This window comes from Macrotis lagotis, chromosome 1, assembly GCF_037893015.1.
Source record: "Macrotis lagotis isolate mMagLag1 chromosome 1, bilby.v1.9.chrom.fasta, whole genome shotgun sequence".
Taxonomy (NCBI): Eukaryota; Metazoa; Chordata; class Mammalia; order Peramelemorphia; family Peramelidae; genus Macrotis; species Macrotis lagotis.
The window spans coordinates 575,098,424-575,119,501 of record NC_133658.1 but is presented as its reverse complement, the minus strand read 5'-3'; the positions used below and the strand labels follow the sequence as shown (position 1 = coordinate 575,119,501).

The 21,078-nt window shown below is 37.5% G+C and overlaps 1 protein-coding gene across 3 annotated transcripts in view; it reads left to right on the top strand.

Moving 5' to 3' along the window:
• Positions 1 to 1,519: 1,519 nt before the first annotated feature.
• Positions 1,520 to 21,078, top strand: part of LOC141507188 (solute carrier family 15 member 2-like) — a 103,171-nt gene continuing 83,612 nt past the window's right edge. For 2 of the 3 annotated variants that reach the window (XM_074214621.1, XM_074214619.1), the window contains exons 1-3: positions 1,545 to 1,629; positions 6,797 to 6,892; positions 19,116 to 19,203. In XM_074214621.1, the coding sequence (XP_074070722.1) occupies positions 6,851 to 6,892; positions 19,116 to 19,203 (130 nt within the window). In that variant the 5' untranslated portion in view covers positions 1,545 to 1,629; positions 6,797 to 6,850. Of the gene's footprint in view, positions 1,630 to 6,796; positions 6,893 to 19,115; positions 19,204 to 21,078 lie in introns of all 3 variants that reach the window. The other variant, XM_074214620.1, reaches the window with a different exon arrangement.

The window sequence follows — 21,078 nt, the reverse complement described above, 5'->3', positions numbered from 1 at the left end:
TGCTTACTGGCTCTGCCTGGTTTTGGTTCCTAGATCTGGGCTGCCACAGTGCTAGCTGTGTGCCCTGAGGGCTGGGCTTCATGTGCTCATTCTGGCAGAGGTTCCCCCTGCTGTTCCCCCAAGTTGTGCCTGGTGCTCCCCAGGGTGTAGATCAGGAAACTGCCCTTGCTGCTGGGAGCTGTGGCTCCCAGCGCCCTGGGGCTGCCTCCAGGAAGCTGAAGTTCCTTCTCTCTGCTGAGCCACCCCTCTGGTGGTCCACCCCTCCGACGCCATGGAGCCAAGCCTTTCTGCTCTTTTCCAGGTTACCTTGGGTTGGAGAATTGCCTCACTGGATCCCTCTGTGGGTTCTGTCTCTGGAAAATGTAGTTAGAGTCCTTAGTTTATAATTTTTGTTCCAGAGCAACTAAGAGAAGGTCCTCTCCTGTTTCCATCTTGGCTCCGCCCCCCTATACATGGTTTTCAAAGTCAATATGGATGGAGGGATCCATATGGATAGTTTAGTGACTTTTTTTCTATTTTATTTTTATGCTACTGATGTATAGTTTGTTTTTTTAAAAAAATATATAATGATGTGATGGAATACTACTATGCTATAAGAAAGATGAGCAGGTTGGTTTTAGAAAAACATGGAAAGATTTGTCTGACAATGCAGAGTAAAATGAACAGAACCAAAAGAACATTATAATCACAGTGTTGTTCAATCAGTAATTGTGAAAGACTAAAATTCCCTCAATAATGGGATCATTCAAATCAACTAGTAAAGACTTATGGAAGAAAATGCTGTCCACTGTCAGGGAAAGAACTGATATATGGAAGCTTGTATTGTGCAGTTCTACATATATATGTCAAATGTTGCCTTTTCTAATGGCATATTGGGAGGGAGTGAGAAAGACAACTTGGAACTCAAAATATGACCAAAAAATAAATATAATATGTTGCTTTCATACATGTCCTTCTTGTATTGCTGGTCTGCATGTCTATTCTCTTTTGTACATTTTTACAAATGCTTCCAGGACCTCATTTCTTTTTCCTTGTCAATATTATCACTAGTTTCCTCTCCTTTTCAAATTCTTCCTCTTTAAGTAAAAAAAAATTAAAATACAAATCTCATAACAAGCATAGTCAAACCAAATGAATTCACAATTCGCTACATCCAAAAAATGCATGTCTCATTCTCTTGTTGAGTCTATCCTTACTCTGCCTACAACTGCTAGTCCTTTGGTATCTTGGGGTGATACTCTCAGTTAATGAGTACCGTGTTATGTATGTTTGGAGAAATTTTGCCTGGTCACTAGGGATACCAAGATCCTGCTTTCTCTGACTTACATTGTTCGGTAATGTTGAGTAAATGTTCTTTGATGTTGTTGAGGGGATCATGCAATGCCATGAAGGCTTGTTTCTTTGGGCTGAGTTTGGAGTCAGGAGGCTGGATAAGATGAGCAACAGAAGACCCTTCCAGCTCTAGAATTTAGTGACATCACAATGTGGGTCTCTGGCAGTTAGAAGTTGTTAGGGACAGTCTCCCTAAGGGAAATTCTCCCTAAGGGAAAGTCACAACAAGGCTACTGTTGGTGCCTGCAGTCCTGAAGGTGAATAAGAATGGAGACTGACCAAGAGTCTGTTCCTAAGGTATGTCCAAACTGTTCTTTGTGAGAAATTAAACTGGTAAAGTTAAAGTGGATGTAGGGGCAGAAAGGCTAGTATCTAAACAAGAAAAGGTTTCTGGTCATTGGAGAGGCTGGTAAATAGGGAGAGAGATACTTGGCAACATTGTAAGTTTTTCCCATTTGGATTAAGTGTGGCTCTTTCTCAATTCTTGAAGTTGGAGGGGTAGCAAAGGAGAAAACTTCAGTCCCACCACCTCATTTTCTGATCTTTTATATGCTTATCCAAAGAAGGTGACATTCCCACACAATCCAGCTCCTTGGCACACTTAACTTACTTTTGATATAAAAGGAAATGCCCTAAGGTTAAGGCTGAGGGATGAGTTTTTCCGGAATAAAAGCTCTAAAAGCCCCTAGACAAGAAGGCTTGAGACTGGGTAAGGTGAGGCCAGATCACGGTTTCTCTCTTGTCTTTTTGTAGCTGCTCTTAAACTTCTTCTAGTAACTAGGAATCTCCCTGGGTGAAAAATTTTCCGGAAGATTAAGTTTGGGGCTATCCAGTCCAACTCAATCCAATCCAACAAGCATGTATTAAGTGCTTAATTTTAATTAACTCTTAATTAAATATTGTGCTTAATCACAAGGTCAAAGAAGAGACCCTGTCATCAAAGAACTTAAATTTTGTTGGAGGAGTATGAATGGATGGAGTTGGAAGAGAGTTCAAATATTAAATGGATATGTGGGTCCCTTAGGATCCCAAGTACTGAAGAAAGGTCCAAGTTTAATTTTCACCCCCTGCACACATATATGTATATATATGCATATGTGTATATGTCTGTGTGTGTGTGTGTGTGTGTGTGTGTGTGTGTGGTTGTGTGTATGTATGTATAAAATTAAGGAAGTAAAGTCAACCTTCATTTTTACAAGTACCTTGCTCAGTTCTGGATTCAGACCTATAACCAGTCATGTTACATGACTTCTGAGTACATAGTGTTTTCAAGTCAAAGCTGGTCTTAATTCATTGATGAGATTTGTCTCTATTCTCCACTTATCCATTGCATTAGAAATTTTGTGCGGAGTAATACATTTAGGATAAGGTATTTAGAGGGCTGTTCATATAAAACATTTTGATGTCACAATATCACCGAACAGTTATAATAACAATATAGAATAAAACAGAATATATTTAAATAGGCAGTGTGGGTAGGCAGGGTTATTATATTTTTCTTTAAAAGTATTTTACTATAATTCTTGTCCTAATTTGAGCATTTGGAAGTGAATTAGTCCTTAATACTATGATAACATTCTCATCTGATTCTAAATTTAAGCTTTAATATTTAGCTTTCTAGAGACTATTTTACTTCTGTCTAGTACTTTGATTGTAATTATAGTAAGCTAATGGTTTCTCTATGAATACATGGATCCTTAATATTCTCTTCCCCTTCTCCAGACTTAAAACCAGCAATCTATTCAGAAATCAGAGGTATTCATTAGGATCTGAGCTCCCATTAGTCTTTGTATAGGAAAAAAGCACCCAAGGAATGGACTGCAAATATTTGAGCACGAGTGTGAGTCTAGGCCAGTTTCCAAAGAGGAAACTGTTCCTTCTTCCTTCTGGCAGAATTGTTGTGGGTGGTACAGAATCTAAGGATAAATTACAGAATCACTCCAGGACAGAGCTTTTAATAGTCCTTTTGAAATCATTTTTATATATGAATCATATTCATCAAAGATCATAAAGAACCATCCTTGAAAGTTTTTACTATCTCACAATAAATCTCTTGGTATAAGATTATCCTTCATTCCAAGTTGCATTCCAGAAGAAAACTGGGAAGTCCAATTGAAATGACTCATTAGAGAAACAAAGTCTGAATTATGGGTGATAAGAGAACACCACAGGGTCAAGGTGAGGCAGAATTGGGGAAAGTGGTATAGAAGAAGTTGGAGGGGTAAGTAGATAGATATAAGAATTCAGAAAGGTATGGTTAAGTTCTAGTTAGACTAGCTGCTCAGGATGTGTTAGGTTCCTGCTGACTAGCTTATCCTTACCCAGGGGAACTTTGAAGGGGTGGGAGACAAGGGAGACAAGGATGACAAGTTCTCCTTAAAGTTCTCCTAGTTTTCCAAGATCTCCATTTATTAAACCAAATACAAGTGCTTAAATATCCTCCCCAGTCCCTGGTCTACTCCCACTCCTGTGGAACTCTACAATCAACCAGTAAATAATACTCTGGTGCTAGAGGACACCAGGTAATGAAGCTTTACAGTACTCCTACAGTCCCTTACATATCCCCCCCTTTTTTTTGAAGCAAAATTCCTCAATTTAATTACATAATGAATGCATGAATCCACAGATTTATCCCAGAAGGGGATCATGATTTGTGATATTTCCCTTACCTTAAATGTGTGATGATAGATGAGACAAAAAAAATATAACATAAGCAACTGTTTGACAATTATATCAATTTAACATCAAAACAAATCAGATAATACAAATATCTCTTTCCCAAAAGAAATTGGATTATATATTATTCAATATTCCTAAATTCCTTGAAATACAACTTATCCCAATTCTATTTTTCTTCTTAACACACAAATTCTCATGACTTCTTACAAAACTTAGGTGGCTAAATTACTCGCAGATAGTTCCTTTTTTCTTTAAACACAAGGTAGAGGTCTTTTTTTTTTTCCTCTCCCTCTTTTTAAAATCTACTGAGGACAGAAAATCTTCTCCACTTTGGGCTGCATTCCCAAGCAAACCAACTCCAATTCATTGGCAGTAGTGATGGTGGTGGTGGTGGAGGGCATCCCCTGCAGCACCTCACTCCTGGGCCCGCCCACTGTCTCTTTTGGGAACCAAGGGTGGAGGGGTCAGAAGTCTACATTTACTAAACCTTAAAGTCTCAATGAACATAACTTGAATACAGCTGTCTATCAATATTAGGTTAACAAAAACTTAGCTCACAGCTGAGGTCATTTCACAGAGCTTGCAACTCACAAACTTTCAAATGGTATAAGCACATAGGCTCAGATCCCAACTACATTAATTACTTAAATTAGACCTTTTAAGCAATTAAATTAAAAACTGCAACTAAAAGCAGTATCATTTAACTTTACCTGTTTCAGATCTGAATTACAAACACAGGAGTTTAGACACAAACACACACACACACACACACACAGAAACAAGCTGAGATTGATACCCTGGCCAGTAACAAATCTCAGAATATAGAAATATTTTCCTACCTCTCCAGGCCAGTAGAGAGATGTGAAAATGTCCTATTGATGATTAAATACACATATACATACTTAAAGCACCAATTAAGACTGGTCAAAAGGGGGTGGCTAGGTGGTGTAGTGGATAAAGCACCGGCCTTGGAGTCAGGAGTACCTGGGTTCAAATCCGGCCTCAGATGCTTAATAATTGCCTAGCTGTGTGGCCTTGGGCAAGCCACTTAACCCCATTTGCCTTGCAAAAACCTTAAAAAAAAGAGACTGGTCAAAAATAAGTTTTTGAATCTAACAGAATTTCTTGAGGAACCTCATATATATTCATGAAAATCTTGAAATAGCCAATCCCCCCCAAAATTGAATGCATTCTTGGACAACTTCACAAAATTAAAAGTTAGCTACTCTATTACAGAGATATTAGCCATAAGCACAGGCTTAATTCAAAAGATGAAATCTGAATTTTCCAGTCCCAGAAAAACGTCTTTCCCCCCTTTTTTTCTTAATTGATTGTGAAGCTTCCCAATCAATAGCTTATTGCCCCCCCCCCCCAACCAGGAAGAAGGCATGGAGGTCCCTGGATTTCTAAAATAAGTTTTTGGGGGGTCTTGCCCTATCTGTAGTGAAGCCTGCATTCCATCTGAGACTTGGGTTTGAGTTTCGAAGTTCTAAAAAGGAAGATTTCCCCTCTCCCTCTGTCCTTCCTCTACAGAGGGTGGGAGTGGCAGCGAATGAGAGCCAGCATTTGAAACTACTTGAATTGTTGACAACAGTACAATTTGGAGTTGTTGCATTTTCTGAACAATCATCAACATCATTGCAAACTGTGCAAAAGCATGTGACATTTTTGCTCTCAACACAGGAAGTGCAGTTAGTGTGTGCTTCACGGCTTTCTTGTGCCGGAGCAAGAGTCGTGGCAAGCTTGGTTGTAGGCTGGAGAGTAGAATTTGTTGTGGCTTCTGAAGTGGAATTCATCATAGACATCAGGGTCTGTGGCACCAACAAGAAGTCTCTAAAGATGGCCATAGGTTTAGGGGTTTGGGATAGTGCAGTCAGGAAGGCAGCAGCAGCCAAAAAGGAGTGGCAACCAAGTCCCTCACATGCTGTTCATGGTGCTGGTGCTTGGGCTGTGTATAGTTTACAATCTGCACAAGTAAGATAATTCATGAGACTTCAGATTAGAGGGAGGGTAAATTAGAAGCAAGGAGTCTGGTTAGGAGAGCATAGGAATAGCACAGATTAAGATTAATAGAAGAGTGGACTAGTGTATTGGTGATAGGAATGGGGAGGATAGAACATTTGAGAGAGATTTTGTAGGTATATTGATCAGATCATGGAACATTGTTTAGTATGGAATAAGATAAAAGGGTCAACTCTATCAAGCCTAATAATAGTAATAGGAACACAGTTGTTAGAAGTTTTGTTTCAGTCATATTAATGCTCAGTATGACATCCAAGGGGAAATTTGGAATTGAAGCACAGGAAAAAAGTCAAGTTGGATATACAGGTCTGGGAATCATCTCTGTAGAGATCACAGTTGAAGAAAAAGAAAGAGTACAATTGCTAAGGGAAAACACCACACAAAAAAGAGAACTTTCCACAATTAATGGTGGTAAGAGGAAAAGAAGCCATTTAAGAAGATTGAGGAAGGAATGTTCAGAGAGGTTAATAATATAAAATACAAGGTTTTAAATGTAATGGGAAAGATACTGAAGAGAAGTTAAGCAAGATGAGCATTGGAAAAAAAGGTTATAGAATATAACAATGAAAAGATAACTGGAATAGTGTCACATTTTAAATTCTATAATATATGCTTCTATTGCGTGATATTTTTATCATATGGGCTTAGAATATTATAGCTGAAGATATTGCTTTTTTCTCCCTTGTTATCTTTGAGTGAGTAAAAATGTGTATTCCTAGTGGACAGGAACTAATCCAAACTTTCTATCTCTCTAAAAACCTAGCACTGTTCTATCCACAGTCAGTAAGTGTTTATCGGGGAACATCAGTTGCCCATCATGAAGGTGTCCTTTCTGCCTTCCCATGACCATAGTAGCAAGGTAAGGGAAGTTCTAGGACTTCAGACCTAGATAGTGGGACCAAGGATAATGTCTGAAATTATGAGCTTCAAAGAAAAGACAAACAATATGGACAAGGGAATCTATGTATGTACAGAGATCCAAATTGGGGAAATCTGATGTCATGGAAGAGTGTCCAATGAAGAGCAGTGATGGGCATTATAAATTGCTCTCAGTATATTAGGGCTCCAGAAACTGGTGGTGGGAAGCCTGAAGAATAAATTCACGGGGAAGCTGGCAGCCCAGAGCTGAAGCTGGAGTGAATTATGTCCTAAGGGACTACAACAGATCTCCATGCTGGTCACTAAGAGCATGCTGCCATAATTGGATTCATCTGTGTGTCTTAAGTATGTTGAGATGAACAGGAAGTTGAATTGAAGTGCCAGCAATAAGCATAGTGAAGAAAAATCAGAAATAAAAGGAAGGTGAGCAATTTTCACTTGGTAATGCACTGCTTAATTCACAGCAATGTTAGCAGAGCATTGTTCATCTCTAATTGCTAAAGGTGGTCTTATGACAACCACATCATTTGCAATGTTTTGCAAATACACTTCTGGGAGTGGGGAGGTGGGCCAAAGTTCCTGGAATACTTAGATTCTCATATGCTTCAACTATTTTACCTGAAGTTAACTCCAAAGTCTAGCATATCAATAAGTATCTCTTGCTCTTTCTCTAGTTTCATATTTCTAAATACCTACAATTCACCTCTATTTTGATGTCCCCCAAGAAATTTGATGCTGAGCAAATATAAATGAGCTCATCATTTCCTCCTCAAACCAATACCTTCTTTCCAAACTCATTGTTTTCAGTAATGACAGCATTAATCCAGTGCCTGTTTTCATGATGAAACATCAATATGGGCTTTGGGAGATTTAAGGACAGACTACATCATTTTCATTGACCTAAGGCTCAAGATTAAAACTGAAAATAGTCAGAAAGCATTTCAAAAGATGTGGTCCTGTTATTGAGAGCTGGAAAGTATGATGTATAACACTATTATTAGGTTACTAGAACTGGTGGCAATTACAAATAGAATTAGATCCTGAGGATTTTGTAATCTATTTATATATAAACTATATGAGAAACAATGAAAAGACCACTAGACTGGACTATGATATCTCAGTATTGATGAATACAAAGCAAGGAAATAATTATGACAGGCACAACCTGATTAAGAAAATATTGTTTGAAGGTGATGAATTTTGAAGAAATTAATGAGCACAGGTATTTTCAGATGTACACAGCTTTATGAAGCCTTGGGAGAATGATGATAATCTACCTGAACTCACTCCTTATTCCTTCTCTTTCCCCTGTGATTCTGAACCCCAGGCTGCTTCAAACTAGCACCCATAGATCTGAGACTTAAGGTCCCACAGCTCTAACTTTGCATTTAGACGTGTCTACTCTATAGGAAGCAAATTTGCTTTCATTTATAACTTTTCTCATTTCTTCCATCTTCTTGGACTCACTGGTTTCCTTCTGATAATATGACTTTCCTAGACACACTTTCTAGTCACTGATTGCATTTCCAATAATAAATCTAACACAAAGAATGAAGAGGTGGAGATGTAATATTCCTTGTTCCTCATTGCCACCTCCAAGCTCTCTTGACCACCACCCTCCTTTGAGCTCCACTCAGTTCTTATCACCCAATCATAGATTCTGATATCTATTGTCCGCCAGCCTATAGGACACTGCCCTTTCTCAATGAGTTCAATGTTTGGTTCATAATTTTTTCTTCTTCCCAACCCCTTCTCTCATACTATGGAACATCTCTTTCAAATACCCTAAACTTCCAAAATATTCTTCTTCCAAAAATACTTCTCAAAATATTCATTTCAGCTTTCTATTGAAGTGATCATATCTCTTATCTTGCCATCTATGTCCATGAATTCTGAAATTTCTTTATCTGATCATAATCTTTTGTCATTTGGTCTTTCCCTTTGCTTTACAGTCTCTAACTCTGTTCTTCATTTTCATCCCTCCACTTCTTAGTTCTTTTCCCCAGGTCAGTACCTCTGTATTGGCTCTGCTCTGCTTCCTTCCCATTTTTGACCCATTGAATTAGTTTGAATGATCTCTTTTCCTCCCCCTTATCCTATCACCAATCTTGCCTTGCCAAACCTCAGCATTAGATTACTCCAGAAATCCATTGGCTTTGTATGTACTCACATGCTGCTGAATGAAATTAGTAAAAGAACCACAAAATTGTGCTGATTGGATCCATCTCAACTGAGCCCTTACTGTGGTAAGGCAGTCCTTTTACATCCCCTTTACCTATCAATTGTTCCAAACCCCAACCCCCCAGCAATTCTAAGCCTTTTAATTCCTCCTTAAACCTTCCCCTTGTCAGGGTTCCTGGAGTCTCAGCTAAGTATTTCACTGAAAGAATTGAGACTTAGAGCCCCCTTCTCCTCTTCATCTGCCAATAGCCCTACGTTTCTTTCACACAAAGAGATGGCCTTCTCCTTGCTAAGGAAAACCCCTCTATATGCACAAATGGACCTATTCCATTTTATTCCATTCTCTGATAGATTGCATCTTCTGTTATCTCCTCTTGTCCAGTGGCTGCCTCCCATACTGCCCACACACATGCCCATGTCTTCCATCATACTCAAGAAACCCTCACTTGCTCTTTCCATTCCTGTTATAATCCTATTTTCTCTTCATGACTGAACTCTTGAGGCTTTCCACAGCTGGGGCCTCCACTTTCTTGCTCAACTCATTCTCATTTTCTATCTCATTTTTCAGCTGAAACCATTAACTAAAGTTACTGATGATCAAATCTAATAGCGTTTTCTCTATCCTTATCTTTTTTGACTTCTCTGTAGCCCCTGATGTTCTTAATCACCTTCTCCTTGATACTCTCCTCAGACCCATCTGTTCACTCCTAGGCATTATTTGTTGGATCTTCATCCAGATCCCAATCTCTTTTATTTCTAGTGACATTTTTTCTTTTAATTACTTAGTATCTATCCTGTTTATAGCTTATTTGCACATTTATATGCACATATTTGTATGCCAGGGAGTGGTCTTTGAAACTTCAACGAGGAGAAAAAGGAGGGCACAAAATAAATCCAACCTCACACTCTGGTCAAATTTCTTTTCTTTTCTTTTCTTTTTGCAAGGCAATGGGATTAAGTGACAGCTAGGCAATTATTAAATGTCTGAGGCTTGATTTGAACTCAGGTCCTACTGGACTCCAGGGATAGTGCTCTATCCACTACACCACCTAGCTGCCCCAAACAATTTAATCATGGTTTTTCATGTAGTCTAATAATTCTTTTTTTTTATTTTTGCAGGGTAATATATTTAACTAACAGTTCCAGCTGCTTTGTTTCATGGCTTTTATATGGGCCATCCATTAAGGGCAACAGCATTTTCCCCCTCCAATTTTCATAACAAAGATGGATTCACAGCAATGCTATTTTCACATAGAGAGGGATAGGAGGTGAAATGAAGAAGCCCCATATAAGTAAAAAACCCTCATCCCCAGGGACTTCCCTGATAACCATCAGATGAAGGAGGGAATCTTCCTCCAAGAGATAGTTGTAGCAAAACAAGTTAGTTAAAGTGCTGGACCAGAGTGGTTTGTGGTCATCTGCCCTGTCCGTCTGTCCTGCTCTTTTCTCCCACCTGATACTTTAATGCCTTCACCCCCAACTCCAGCAACCCTGAGGGCTTTGGGGGTGAAGTTGGAGCAGAGACAAGGTGGCGCTCCTGTACAAACTTGAGGCTACACACTACTCACCTGCCCCACAGCCCTAATTCTGACCCTAGGCAATGACTTTCAGGGTATAAGCCTAGAGCAGTATGGGGGAGCCCTACCCTCAGGATGAGTGAAGGCCCCTAAGAAAGGAGTGCTCCAGGATCCCCGAAGGAGGACAGGACTCCATTGCAACCTTCCTTATCAATATCTGGGGAGGTCAGTCTTCTGTCTAGTACATCATCAAGTATCTCCTATTGCAGTGGAGGTGCACTTGGCAAGCAGCATGCCTTTTTAACCTTGGTAAGGAAGGTGGTAGGAGCTTAGACACAAACTCAGAGAGCACTGCAAAGCTCAAGTTTGCTTCCAGACAGTAAGACTATATACAACTAGCCATCTTCATCTTGCCAACTCAAAAGGAAAATTTGGATCTGGTCTGGACCCAGGGTCAGAGATCCCCTGGAGCCACAGCATGTCTCATTGCCTGTGAGATGTTAACCACAGTGAAGACATTCCCCTCCCACTTATGAGTAGGTTTGATGAAGAGTTAGATTATTAGGGTTGCAACTAGAAAAGTGGACAGAAGATTAGGGTCAGGGTAGGGGATGAGGAAGAACTGAGATCAATCATTCACTTCTGCCTCATCTCCTTTAGCTGATGAAGTTAGAGCAAAACTACTTAGGCCGGCAATAGGCAAGCTTCTACTCTATGGTTTTCCATTTGTTTGGGAGATTCTGTACTTTGACTCCTTGCTTCCAGAGGTTGGGCCTCATCATTAATACAAGCCAGACAACTGGGCAAGTGGACAGGAGTGGGAGTGACAAAAGGGACAGGTTGATAAGTGGAGAAATATGTGGACCCAACCCTCTTGCCACCTCAGCCATCTCCTGGGACCCTAAACTATCCTTGCACAACCTAACTAGCATCTGGTTAGCAAGAACTGGTTGAAGTGGGAAGTTACTCTATAATTCTCTTTCAGAAACTCCTAGAAAAAGAACTCTTTGCTTCTCTACTTCCTCACTTCCCACTCCTTCCTCCATCAAGTTTCACAGAAACTGGTCTTTATTGATTGTTAAATCCTCTAGCATTTTCTAAGTTGTCACCCTTCTTGATCTCTCTGCAGGTTTTGACCTTGAGTGCCTGTTCTCTTCTTGGTGACATTGCTCTCTCCTGGTTCTTCTCTTACCCAGTTAACTTCTTGTATTTTTTTTAAGGTTATTGTCATTGAAAATTCAACTTTCTATTGGTATATATCAAAGAATATTTTCCAGACAACTTTCATTTGTTCACACTCTCTCTTAATGATCACCTCTCATGAGTCCAATTATCTTTCTTTGAAAATGACTTTTGGGCACCTAGGTGGCGCAGTGGATAAAGCACCGGCCCTGGAGTCAGGAGTACCTGGGTTCAAATCTGGTCTCAGACACTTAATAATAATTACCTAGCTGTGTGGCCTTGGGCAAGCCACTTAACCCCATTTGCCTTGCAAAAAAAATGACTTTTAAGAATTTATGATCAGGGCAGCTAGGTGGCACAGTGAATAGAGCACCAGCCCTGGAGTCAGGAGTACCTGGGTTCAAATCCAGCCTCAGACACTTAATAATTACCCAGCTGTGTGGCCTTGGGCAAGCCACTGAACCCCATTGCCTTGCAAAAAAAACCTAAAAAAATTTATGAGCATCATGGGAAGTAAAATGGATAATTTTGATTACTTGAAATTAAAAAGGTTTTTGTACAAATAAAATAAATGTAGCCAAAACTAGAAGGAAAAAGAGGATACTTTTGTATCAAGTTCTCTGATTAAGATCTCATTTCTCAAATGTATTCCTAAAAGTTGAAACTTTCCCCAGTCAGAAAATGGTAAAAGTTATGAACATAACAGTTTCAGAAGAAATCAAAGCTATCCATCACATATTAAAAAAAATCCTCTAAATCATTGATTAGAGAAATAGAAATTAAATTATCTTAGAATACTAGAATACTTCTTCACATCTCTCAGATTGACTAACATGACAGAAAAGGAAAATGACAAATAGTGAAGGGGATGTGGAAAAATTGGCACATTAATACCCTGTTGCTGGTCTTATGAACTGGTCTTCATTCTGGAGAACAATTTGGAACCTTGCCCAAAAGGTATGCCTCAAAACAATAAATAACTTTTAAATCAACAACATCACTGCTCAAAGAGATCAAATAAAAAGGAAAAAGCCCTATTATGTATATATATGTGTGTGTGTGTGTGTGTGTGTGTGTGTGTGTGTGTGTGTATAAGCTCTTTTTTGTAATAGCAAAGAATTGAAAATTGAGCAGATGCCCATCAATTGGGTGATGACTGAGCAAGTTGTGGTATATGATTATGATGAAATCCTTTTATAAGAAATGATGAGCAGGATGGTTTCAGAAAAATCTGGGAAGACTTACATGAACTGATACAAAGTGAAATGAGCAGAACTAGGGAGGCATTTATTCATAGCAAAAGCAATATTGCAATTGTAAAGATAATCAACTGTGAAAGACTTAGCTATTCTTATTAAGAAGATTGTCAAGGGTCAACTAGATGGTGCAATGGATAGTGCACAGGCCCTGGAGTCAGGAGGATTTGATTCAGATTTGACCTCTTAATACTTACTTAGCTGTGTGACCATGGGCAAGTCACTTAACCCCATTGCCTTGCAAAAAAATTAAAAAACAACTGTCCAAGATAATTCCAAAGAAGTCATCATGAAAAACAATATACATTTTCAGAAAGAAAATTTGTGAACTCTAAGGGTATAATGAAAATTATTTTTCTTTAGGATGTGTATTTTCTTTTGCAATATAACTAATATGTAAATATATTTTGCATGAATTCACATGTATATTCAATATCCTATTGCTTGCCTTCTTAGTGGGTAAGGAGGCGCTAAAGGAGGGAAAAAATTTGGAACTCAAAATTTTCAAAATTAACATTACAAATGTACTTATTCAACTTTTATCAGACTGTTTGTAGCCATGGGGAAGGGGGAGGGGAGTGAGTAGGATTGAAAAATGTGGAATTTATAAATCTGCAAATGGATGAATGTCAAAAAATGACCATTGCATGTAATTAAAAAATGAAATAAAATTTCAATAAAAATTTTAAAAATGAATGTTAAAATTTTTTTATATAAAATTAGAAAATATTTGTTGGGGTAAATAATGTGAAAAAGAAAAGAAAATGGCTTCCAAGTCTTAGTCATCTATGGTCTCCTTTACTTCAGATCTAATTCTACATTAGCAACTGATTATTAGATATCTCCAACTAGATGTCCCAGAAGGATCTCAAATTTAATTTGTTTAGAAAGAATCTCATCTTCCATTCTAAACCCCTCTCCTTCATACTGTCCTACTCCTTTGAGAGAAATACCTTATTTCTTAGTGATATGTATTCATGACCTTAGAAGCACCCTTAATTTTTTTCTTTTTCCTCATTTACCACATTAAGTCAGTTGTCAAATCTTTTAAATCCTTTTTTCACAGTATATCTTTTATATCTGTCTCCTTTTCTCCTTTTTCAGAACCATCATAAGTGTATTGACTACACCATTGCAATAATCTCTTACATGGACTCCATTACTTTCAGTTTTTGCCTTAATAATTCATCATCCACACTGTTCCCAAAATAATTTTACTAACACAGAAGTCTGGTTATATCCCTTTCTCTACTCAGTTAATTTTCAGTGACTCCCTACTTCTCTTGGATAATATATAATATCCTTTACTTGGCATTTAAAGCCCTTTTCATTATGACTCCAGGCTACTTTCCAGGCTCATTGACATCATTCTTCTTCATGCACTCAACAATCCATCCAAACTAGCCACCTTCCCTTTGTTTTTATTTCTTTCTAAACTCAATAGTCCATTTTCTGCTACCCTGTTTAGAATTTATTCTCCTCACTTCTGATGGGAACCTCTCCTGAGGTCTTTATAAGTGCTTTCTTCCATTAAAATAAAAAAATTATCTGTTTATGTATGCTCATTGAGAGCAGAAACTATTTTTTTCTTTGTTGTACTAGTACAAATGATAATATCTTGTAATTAGTTTTAACATTGTTTTGGATTATATTCAAAGCTACAAAATGACCCACAGGGATAACCATCTCTTTCCATTATCTCCTCATCCAATTCTGTGTCTGTGAGTCTTTGTCTCTTGCCTCATCCTTTCTTTTTTTTAAAATTTATTTATTTATTTTGAATTTTACAATTTTCCCCTTATCTTGCTTCCCTCCCCCCACCTCCCACAGAAAGCAGTCTCTTAGTCTTCACATTGTTTCCATGGTATACATTTATCTAAGTTGAATGTGATGAGAGAGAAATCATATCCTTAAGGAAAAAAATAAAGTATAAGAGATAGCAAAATCACATAATAAGATAATGGTTTTTTTTTTAAATTAGAGGTAATAGTCTTTGGTCTTTGTTCTAACTCCACAATTCTTTCTCTGGATACAGATGGTATTCTCCATCACAGATTCCCCCAAATTAATACCTATTGTTGCACTGATGGAATGAGCATGTCCATTAAGGTTGATCATCACCCCCATGCTGCTATTAGCATGTACAATGTTCTTCTGGTTCTGCTCATGTTGCTCAGCATCAGTTCATGCAAATCCTTTCAAGCTTCCCTGAATTCCCTTCACTCCTGGTTTCTAATAGAACAAGTGTTCCATGACATACGTATACCACAGTTTATTAAGCCATTCCCCAATTGATGGACACTCACTCAATTTCCAATTCTTTGCCACCACTAACAGGGCTGTTATGAATATTTTTGTACAAGTGATATTTTTTCATCATCTCATCAGGGTATATACCCAGTAGTGGTATTGCTGGATCAAAGGGCCTGCACATTTTTGTCGCCCTTTGGACATAATTCCAAATTGCTCTCCAGAAAGATTGGATGAGTTCACAGCTCCACTAACAATGTATTAGTGTCCCAGATTTCCCACATACCTTCCAACATCGATCATTGTCCTTTCTGGTCTTATTGGCCAGTCTGAGAGGTGTGAGGTGGTACCTCAGAGAAGCTTTAATTTACATTTCTCTAATAAGTAGTGATTTAGAGCAATTTTTGATATGACTATGGAGTGCTTTGATTTCCTCATCTGTAAATTGTCTTTCATATCCTTTGACTATTTGTCAATTGGGGAATGACTTACTTTTTTTAAAAAAAATTTACTCAGTTCTCTGTATATTTTAGAAATGAGTCCTTTGTCAAAAATACTATTTGTAAAAATTATTTCCCAATTCACTACATTTCTTTTGATCTTTTGCTTCATCCTTCCTTGCAGCTTGCTCAGGTTTGAAAATTCCCACTTATAGTTCTGCCATGAGGATAATTATATAAAAAAAGAATGTATGTCAGAAATGCAGATGAACTTTCCAAAGGCCATCTCATCAATTGGGCTCACACTTCTATAAAACATCAATAACAAACAATTTTTCAGTTAGTAAAGCAATACTTAGTTGGTTCCACGTTAAGGCAAGAGTCCCCCACTCGGAATGAGATTGAAGTTAATATCTCCATAGGCTCAAACTCTTAATATCATTCAAAGAGTTGATAGAAAACTGCTTAAAACACAGAAGTGAGAAAGAAATAACATATTTAAGGAAGCAAGAACATTTTGCTTTCTCTACAAAATGTCTTCACAAAGTATAATTGCTCCATTGGAGAAAAAAACATCAGCAGACTAATATAGAAGACGTATTCCTTTCTGGTTCCATCAGTTACTAGGAAGGATTTGCTTTTTCTCTTTTCTGCAGAACTGTGACAGAGATGGAAGAGGGCATTTGTAATAAGATTAGCTGGAGATGAGATGGGAAGGAGGTGCAAAATAGTGGGTAATTGGGCTTTACTTGAAATATCACAAGCAACAAGTAAGGGCAGTTTTTGTCTTTTTTTTGTTGTTTTGTTAAGTGATCTCACTTAACCTACTTTATCCTTGTTTCTTCATTTGTTAAATGAAGGAGGTGAACTGAATGGCCATTGAGGTTCTTTATTTACTTTTAAAAATTTTATTATTTTTTCCAGTTACATGAATAGTTTTCTATATTCATTTTTTTGACAAGCTTTTGAGTTCTAAATTTTTCTATCACTCTTCCTTCCCTCCCCAGTCCTCACCACCATTCCCTATCTCCCCTTCATGGCAGCAAACAGTCTTATATAGGTTGTTCATGTACAATAATATTTAACATATTTCCATATTTTGTTTGAAATTAGAAGAGGGAGAGGGGAAATCATGAGAAAAAAAGAAAAGCATAAAATAAATTTTAGTTTCCAATTAAATTATTAGTCTCACTTTCCATGGTCCTTTATTGCATGTTAATTATAATTATTTCTATGATTTTTATTTGAGCCACTCATTATTTAAAATTTGGTTATTTAATTTCCAGTTAATTAAGAAATTTAAAGAACTGAATGTAATTTGTAATGCTCTGCATTCAGATTCTATGTTTTTTTTTCTTTTTGTTTTCTGGATGTGGCTGAAATTTTCCATGACAAGCCTCTCAGGATTATCCTTGATTTCTGAATTGCTAAGAGGGGGCTGTGTCCATCCTTTGAGATTCTTCTAAGGTTAAATTACAATCCTATGATGGCTTGGTCTTACATATTTATCTCAGTTCCTTTTAACTCTTTAAAATCAAGCTTTTATCAGATATAGTTAATACTTGTATTTTTTTTCTAATTCAATGATTTCCTCTTCTTTCTTTAGCTACATTAATTCTATTTATACAAAACCTTTTAAATCTTATGCATATAGAATAATAATTCTTTCTTCTCTATACCAGTATAGTTCGGAAGCGATCTCCACTTATTCTTTTTTAATTATATGATTAAAATATATATTTGGATTATATATTACTTTGATGTTTATTATGGTATATAGTACAAAGTGATGGTGTAAGATAATTTCTGCCAATTTTTTTGCAAATCAGTGGGATTAGGTAACTTGTTCAAGGTCACACAGCTAGGTAATTTTAAGTGTCTTAAACTGGATTTGAACTCAGGTCCTTCTAACTCTAGGGCCAGTGCTCTATCCACTGTGTCACCAAGTTCCCCCCACCCCCCGGAATATTCTTTGCCACTTTCAACCTTAACTTTTCTTGCCACCATTTAGTATCATCTTATCCAGATTCTGAGTGCAGTCAACAACAAGCTGACAGGTCATTTCTTTGCCAATTCTTTGCCCCACAAAAAAGGCTGCTCTCAATATTTTTGTACATATTACCCTTTTCCCTTTTCAATGATTTCTTTGGCATACAGACCTAGTAGTGGGATTGTTGAGTCAAAGCATATGTATGCTTTTATTGCTCTTTGGGCATCAGCTTTGTTGTGTTTTTTTTTTTTTTAAAGGAATTAACTGTCCAAATCCAGGGAGGGGGAATCATGGCTAGTCATATAGCCAATAAAAAAAAAAGTTGGGTGTGTACCTGAACTACATGTTCAAAATTATTTTTTAAAAAAAGTATGGCATACCATCCAAAGATCTTCAAATCCAATGTAATTTTAGACTGCATTCAGAGAATGATAGTTGCCCTGAACTCTGCTCTGATCAGACCACATCAGAGTACTCTGTTCAAGTATAGCCAGGTCCCTTTGATGGATGTTATCACATTGAAGTGTATCCATCTGGTTGTAGTCAGTATGGTAAAGGGACTAAAAATCTTGCTATCTAAAGAAGAATACAAGGAAGAAGGGATATTTAACTTGGAGAAGAGGAAACTTGGAAGGAACATGATGTTTTATTCAAATATTTGAGGGAAAATCATGTGGAACAGAGATTAAACTTACTTTGCTTGACCCCAGAGGAGTGAACTAGAAGGAATGGGTGTATTTCAGAGACAGATTTAAGTTTAATATAAGGCAAATTTTGTAAATTATTAAATATAAATAAGTTATATTCTAAGATTATAAATTATATATAATTAATGGTAAATTATTAAATATACAAAATTACACATTTAAGCTTAAAATAATGCAAAATACTCCCTAACAACTAGAATGTTAAATGGGGTCCCTTGGGAAACAGTGGTAGTCCCTTCACTGAAGGGTTTCAAATGAAACCTTCATGACCATTTGTTAGAAGTTTTGAATTGGTTGTTTAGGAATGGGCTGCCACATATGACTTTTCAGTACCCTTCCAACTCTTAAGATTCTGTGATTTTAAAGGAAGATAAAATCTGAATATCCCCACTATCACCTTGGTATGTCTGGTATCCAAAGAAATCATCATACTCAACACCTCTGTAAAAGGAAAAATCAAAACAAAACAACAGACCATCAACTGTTCTATTTTCAAAATTCTAACACAATCTCATTTATCAACCATGGCAGATTTTGAGATAATGACAGGATTTCCAAGTGGAGATATGTAGTAATCAGTTGGAAATATAGAACTCTTATCAACAGAGAGATTTTGAGGTGATAAGAAAAGATTATAATTTTCCCTAACCTCTCAACTTTTGTCCTTTTGTTTTCTATAGAAGATCTCTGACACCAACTACCCTCTGAACATTGTCTTCGTCTTGATTAACGAGTTCTGTGAACTTTTCTCTACATCTGGCACAACAGGTACTCCTATTAAGGAAAGATGGGCTATTATAAGGTGCTTACTAACAACCTCTTTTCATCATATCCCTCTGATAATGGGTGAATTCTTCTACTCCTACCTGGAAATTCCTAGTTTATGAGATTATTCCTTCCTTCCATGGCAGCTAGGTGATGCAGTGGATTGAGTATTGGACTTGGAGTCAAGAGGACAAAAGTTTGAATCCATCTCAGACACTTGACACCTATTAGCTGTGTGACCTTGAGCAAGTCACTTAACACTTATTGCTTCCCATCAAGGGTCATCTCCAGTCTTCCTGATTCATATCTGGTCCCTGTATCCAAGTTCTGGAAAAGAAAGTGAGGTTGGTGACTTAGCACAACACCCCCTCATTCAAATTCAACTCATGCACTTGTCATGGATTCACCTCTCTGATGCTATGGTCTTCTTTGAGAATGAAGGGCAAACATCATCAACATCATCATCATGTATTCCCTCTGTTGACTGAGGAGTCAAACACTGCTTAGGCTATACATTTTCTTTGAAGCTTATGTCAATTAGTATATGGGCTTCTAGGTGGGGCAGTGTAGATAAAGTGCCAACCCCAGAATAAGGAAGACCAAATATCAAATTCAGCCTCAGACATTTACTAATTGTGTGACTCTGGACAAGTCATTTAACCCCTCTTTGTCTCAGTTTCTTCAGCTGTAAAATGGGGGTAATAATCCCTAACTCTCAAGGTTATTGTGAGGATCAAATGAAATAATAATTCGTACTTAACACAATGCCTGGACAAGTCACTTAACCCTGTTTGCCTCTGTTTCCTCATGTGTAAAATTAACTGGAGAAAGACATGACAATTACTCCAGTATCTTTGCCAAGAAAGCCCCAAAAGGGGTTGAGAAGAGTCAGATACACTGAACAACAACAAAAAACTGGAAGCAAAAGGTAGAATACTGAGCCCAAAGAGCAAGTAAGTAACCCAGTTGGACTGGAAAAGTAAGTAAAGGGCAATAATGTGAAATAAACCTGGAAAGCAGGCTAGTGTCAAAAGGTTTTGCCTTTAAGGAGTTTACAATCTATTGGGGGAAGACAACAAAAACTCTGATGACTCACATGAAATAGAGGTTTTGGGAAGAGTTCATCATTGTGTCTCCATCAGTAATCACAGGCACAGAGGGTACTGAGGAGGTGTGAGTACCAAGGCTGATCTGATCTTGCAGCATGAAGAGATATGTCTGATGATTAGGGGGCCAAGATGGAAAAGTCACAGGGAAGTGCAGCTGGATGGGAAATGAAGACCACTTGGAGTAGGGAAGTGGAGAGGAGAAAAAGGAAAATTAATAAGTAAAATGATGAAAAAATTTAGAATAAGACATAGTGGTAGTGCAATACCAAAGACAAGCTCTGCTTATTTCAAAATTTTGGCTAGATTTGGCCAGACCCCTCCAGTCAGAAATACTCTTCCTTCCTTCCTCTCTATCCTGATAACCTGAATGAAAAAGGCACAGTATATATATAGAACACTGGATCTGTAGTCAAGAAGACCTGAGGTAAAAATTTGGTCTCAGATACTTATTAGCTATATGATCCTGGACAAGTCACTTAATTTGTTTGTCTGTTTCTTCAGTTGTAAAATGGGAATTGTTGTGGAGGGTTGTTGTGAAGATCAAATGAGATAATTATAAAATGCTTTGTAGAGTTACTGGTATATATAATAAGTACTTTATAAATGTTAGCTATTACTTTTATTAAGAGGAGTAGAGACAGGGTGGACTCTCAGAAGGGAAAGGCCTGGACTGGCTATATGTAAACAGTTGTTTCTAGATTATTTTGTTTAAAAAATAACTTTTATGGAATTAAGACAATCTGTTGTTTAGTTATAACAGTAGTGTCCA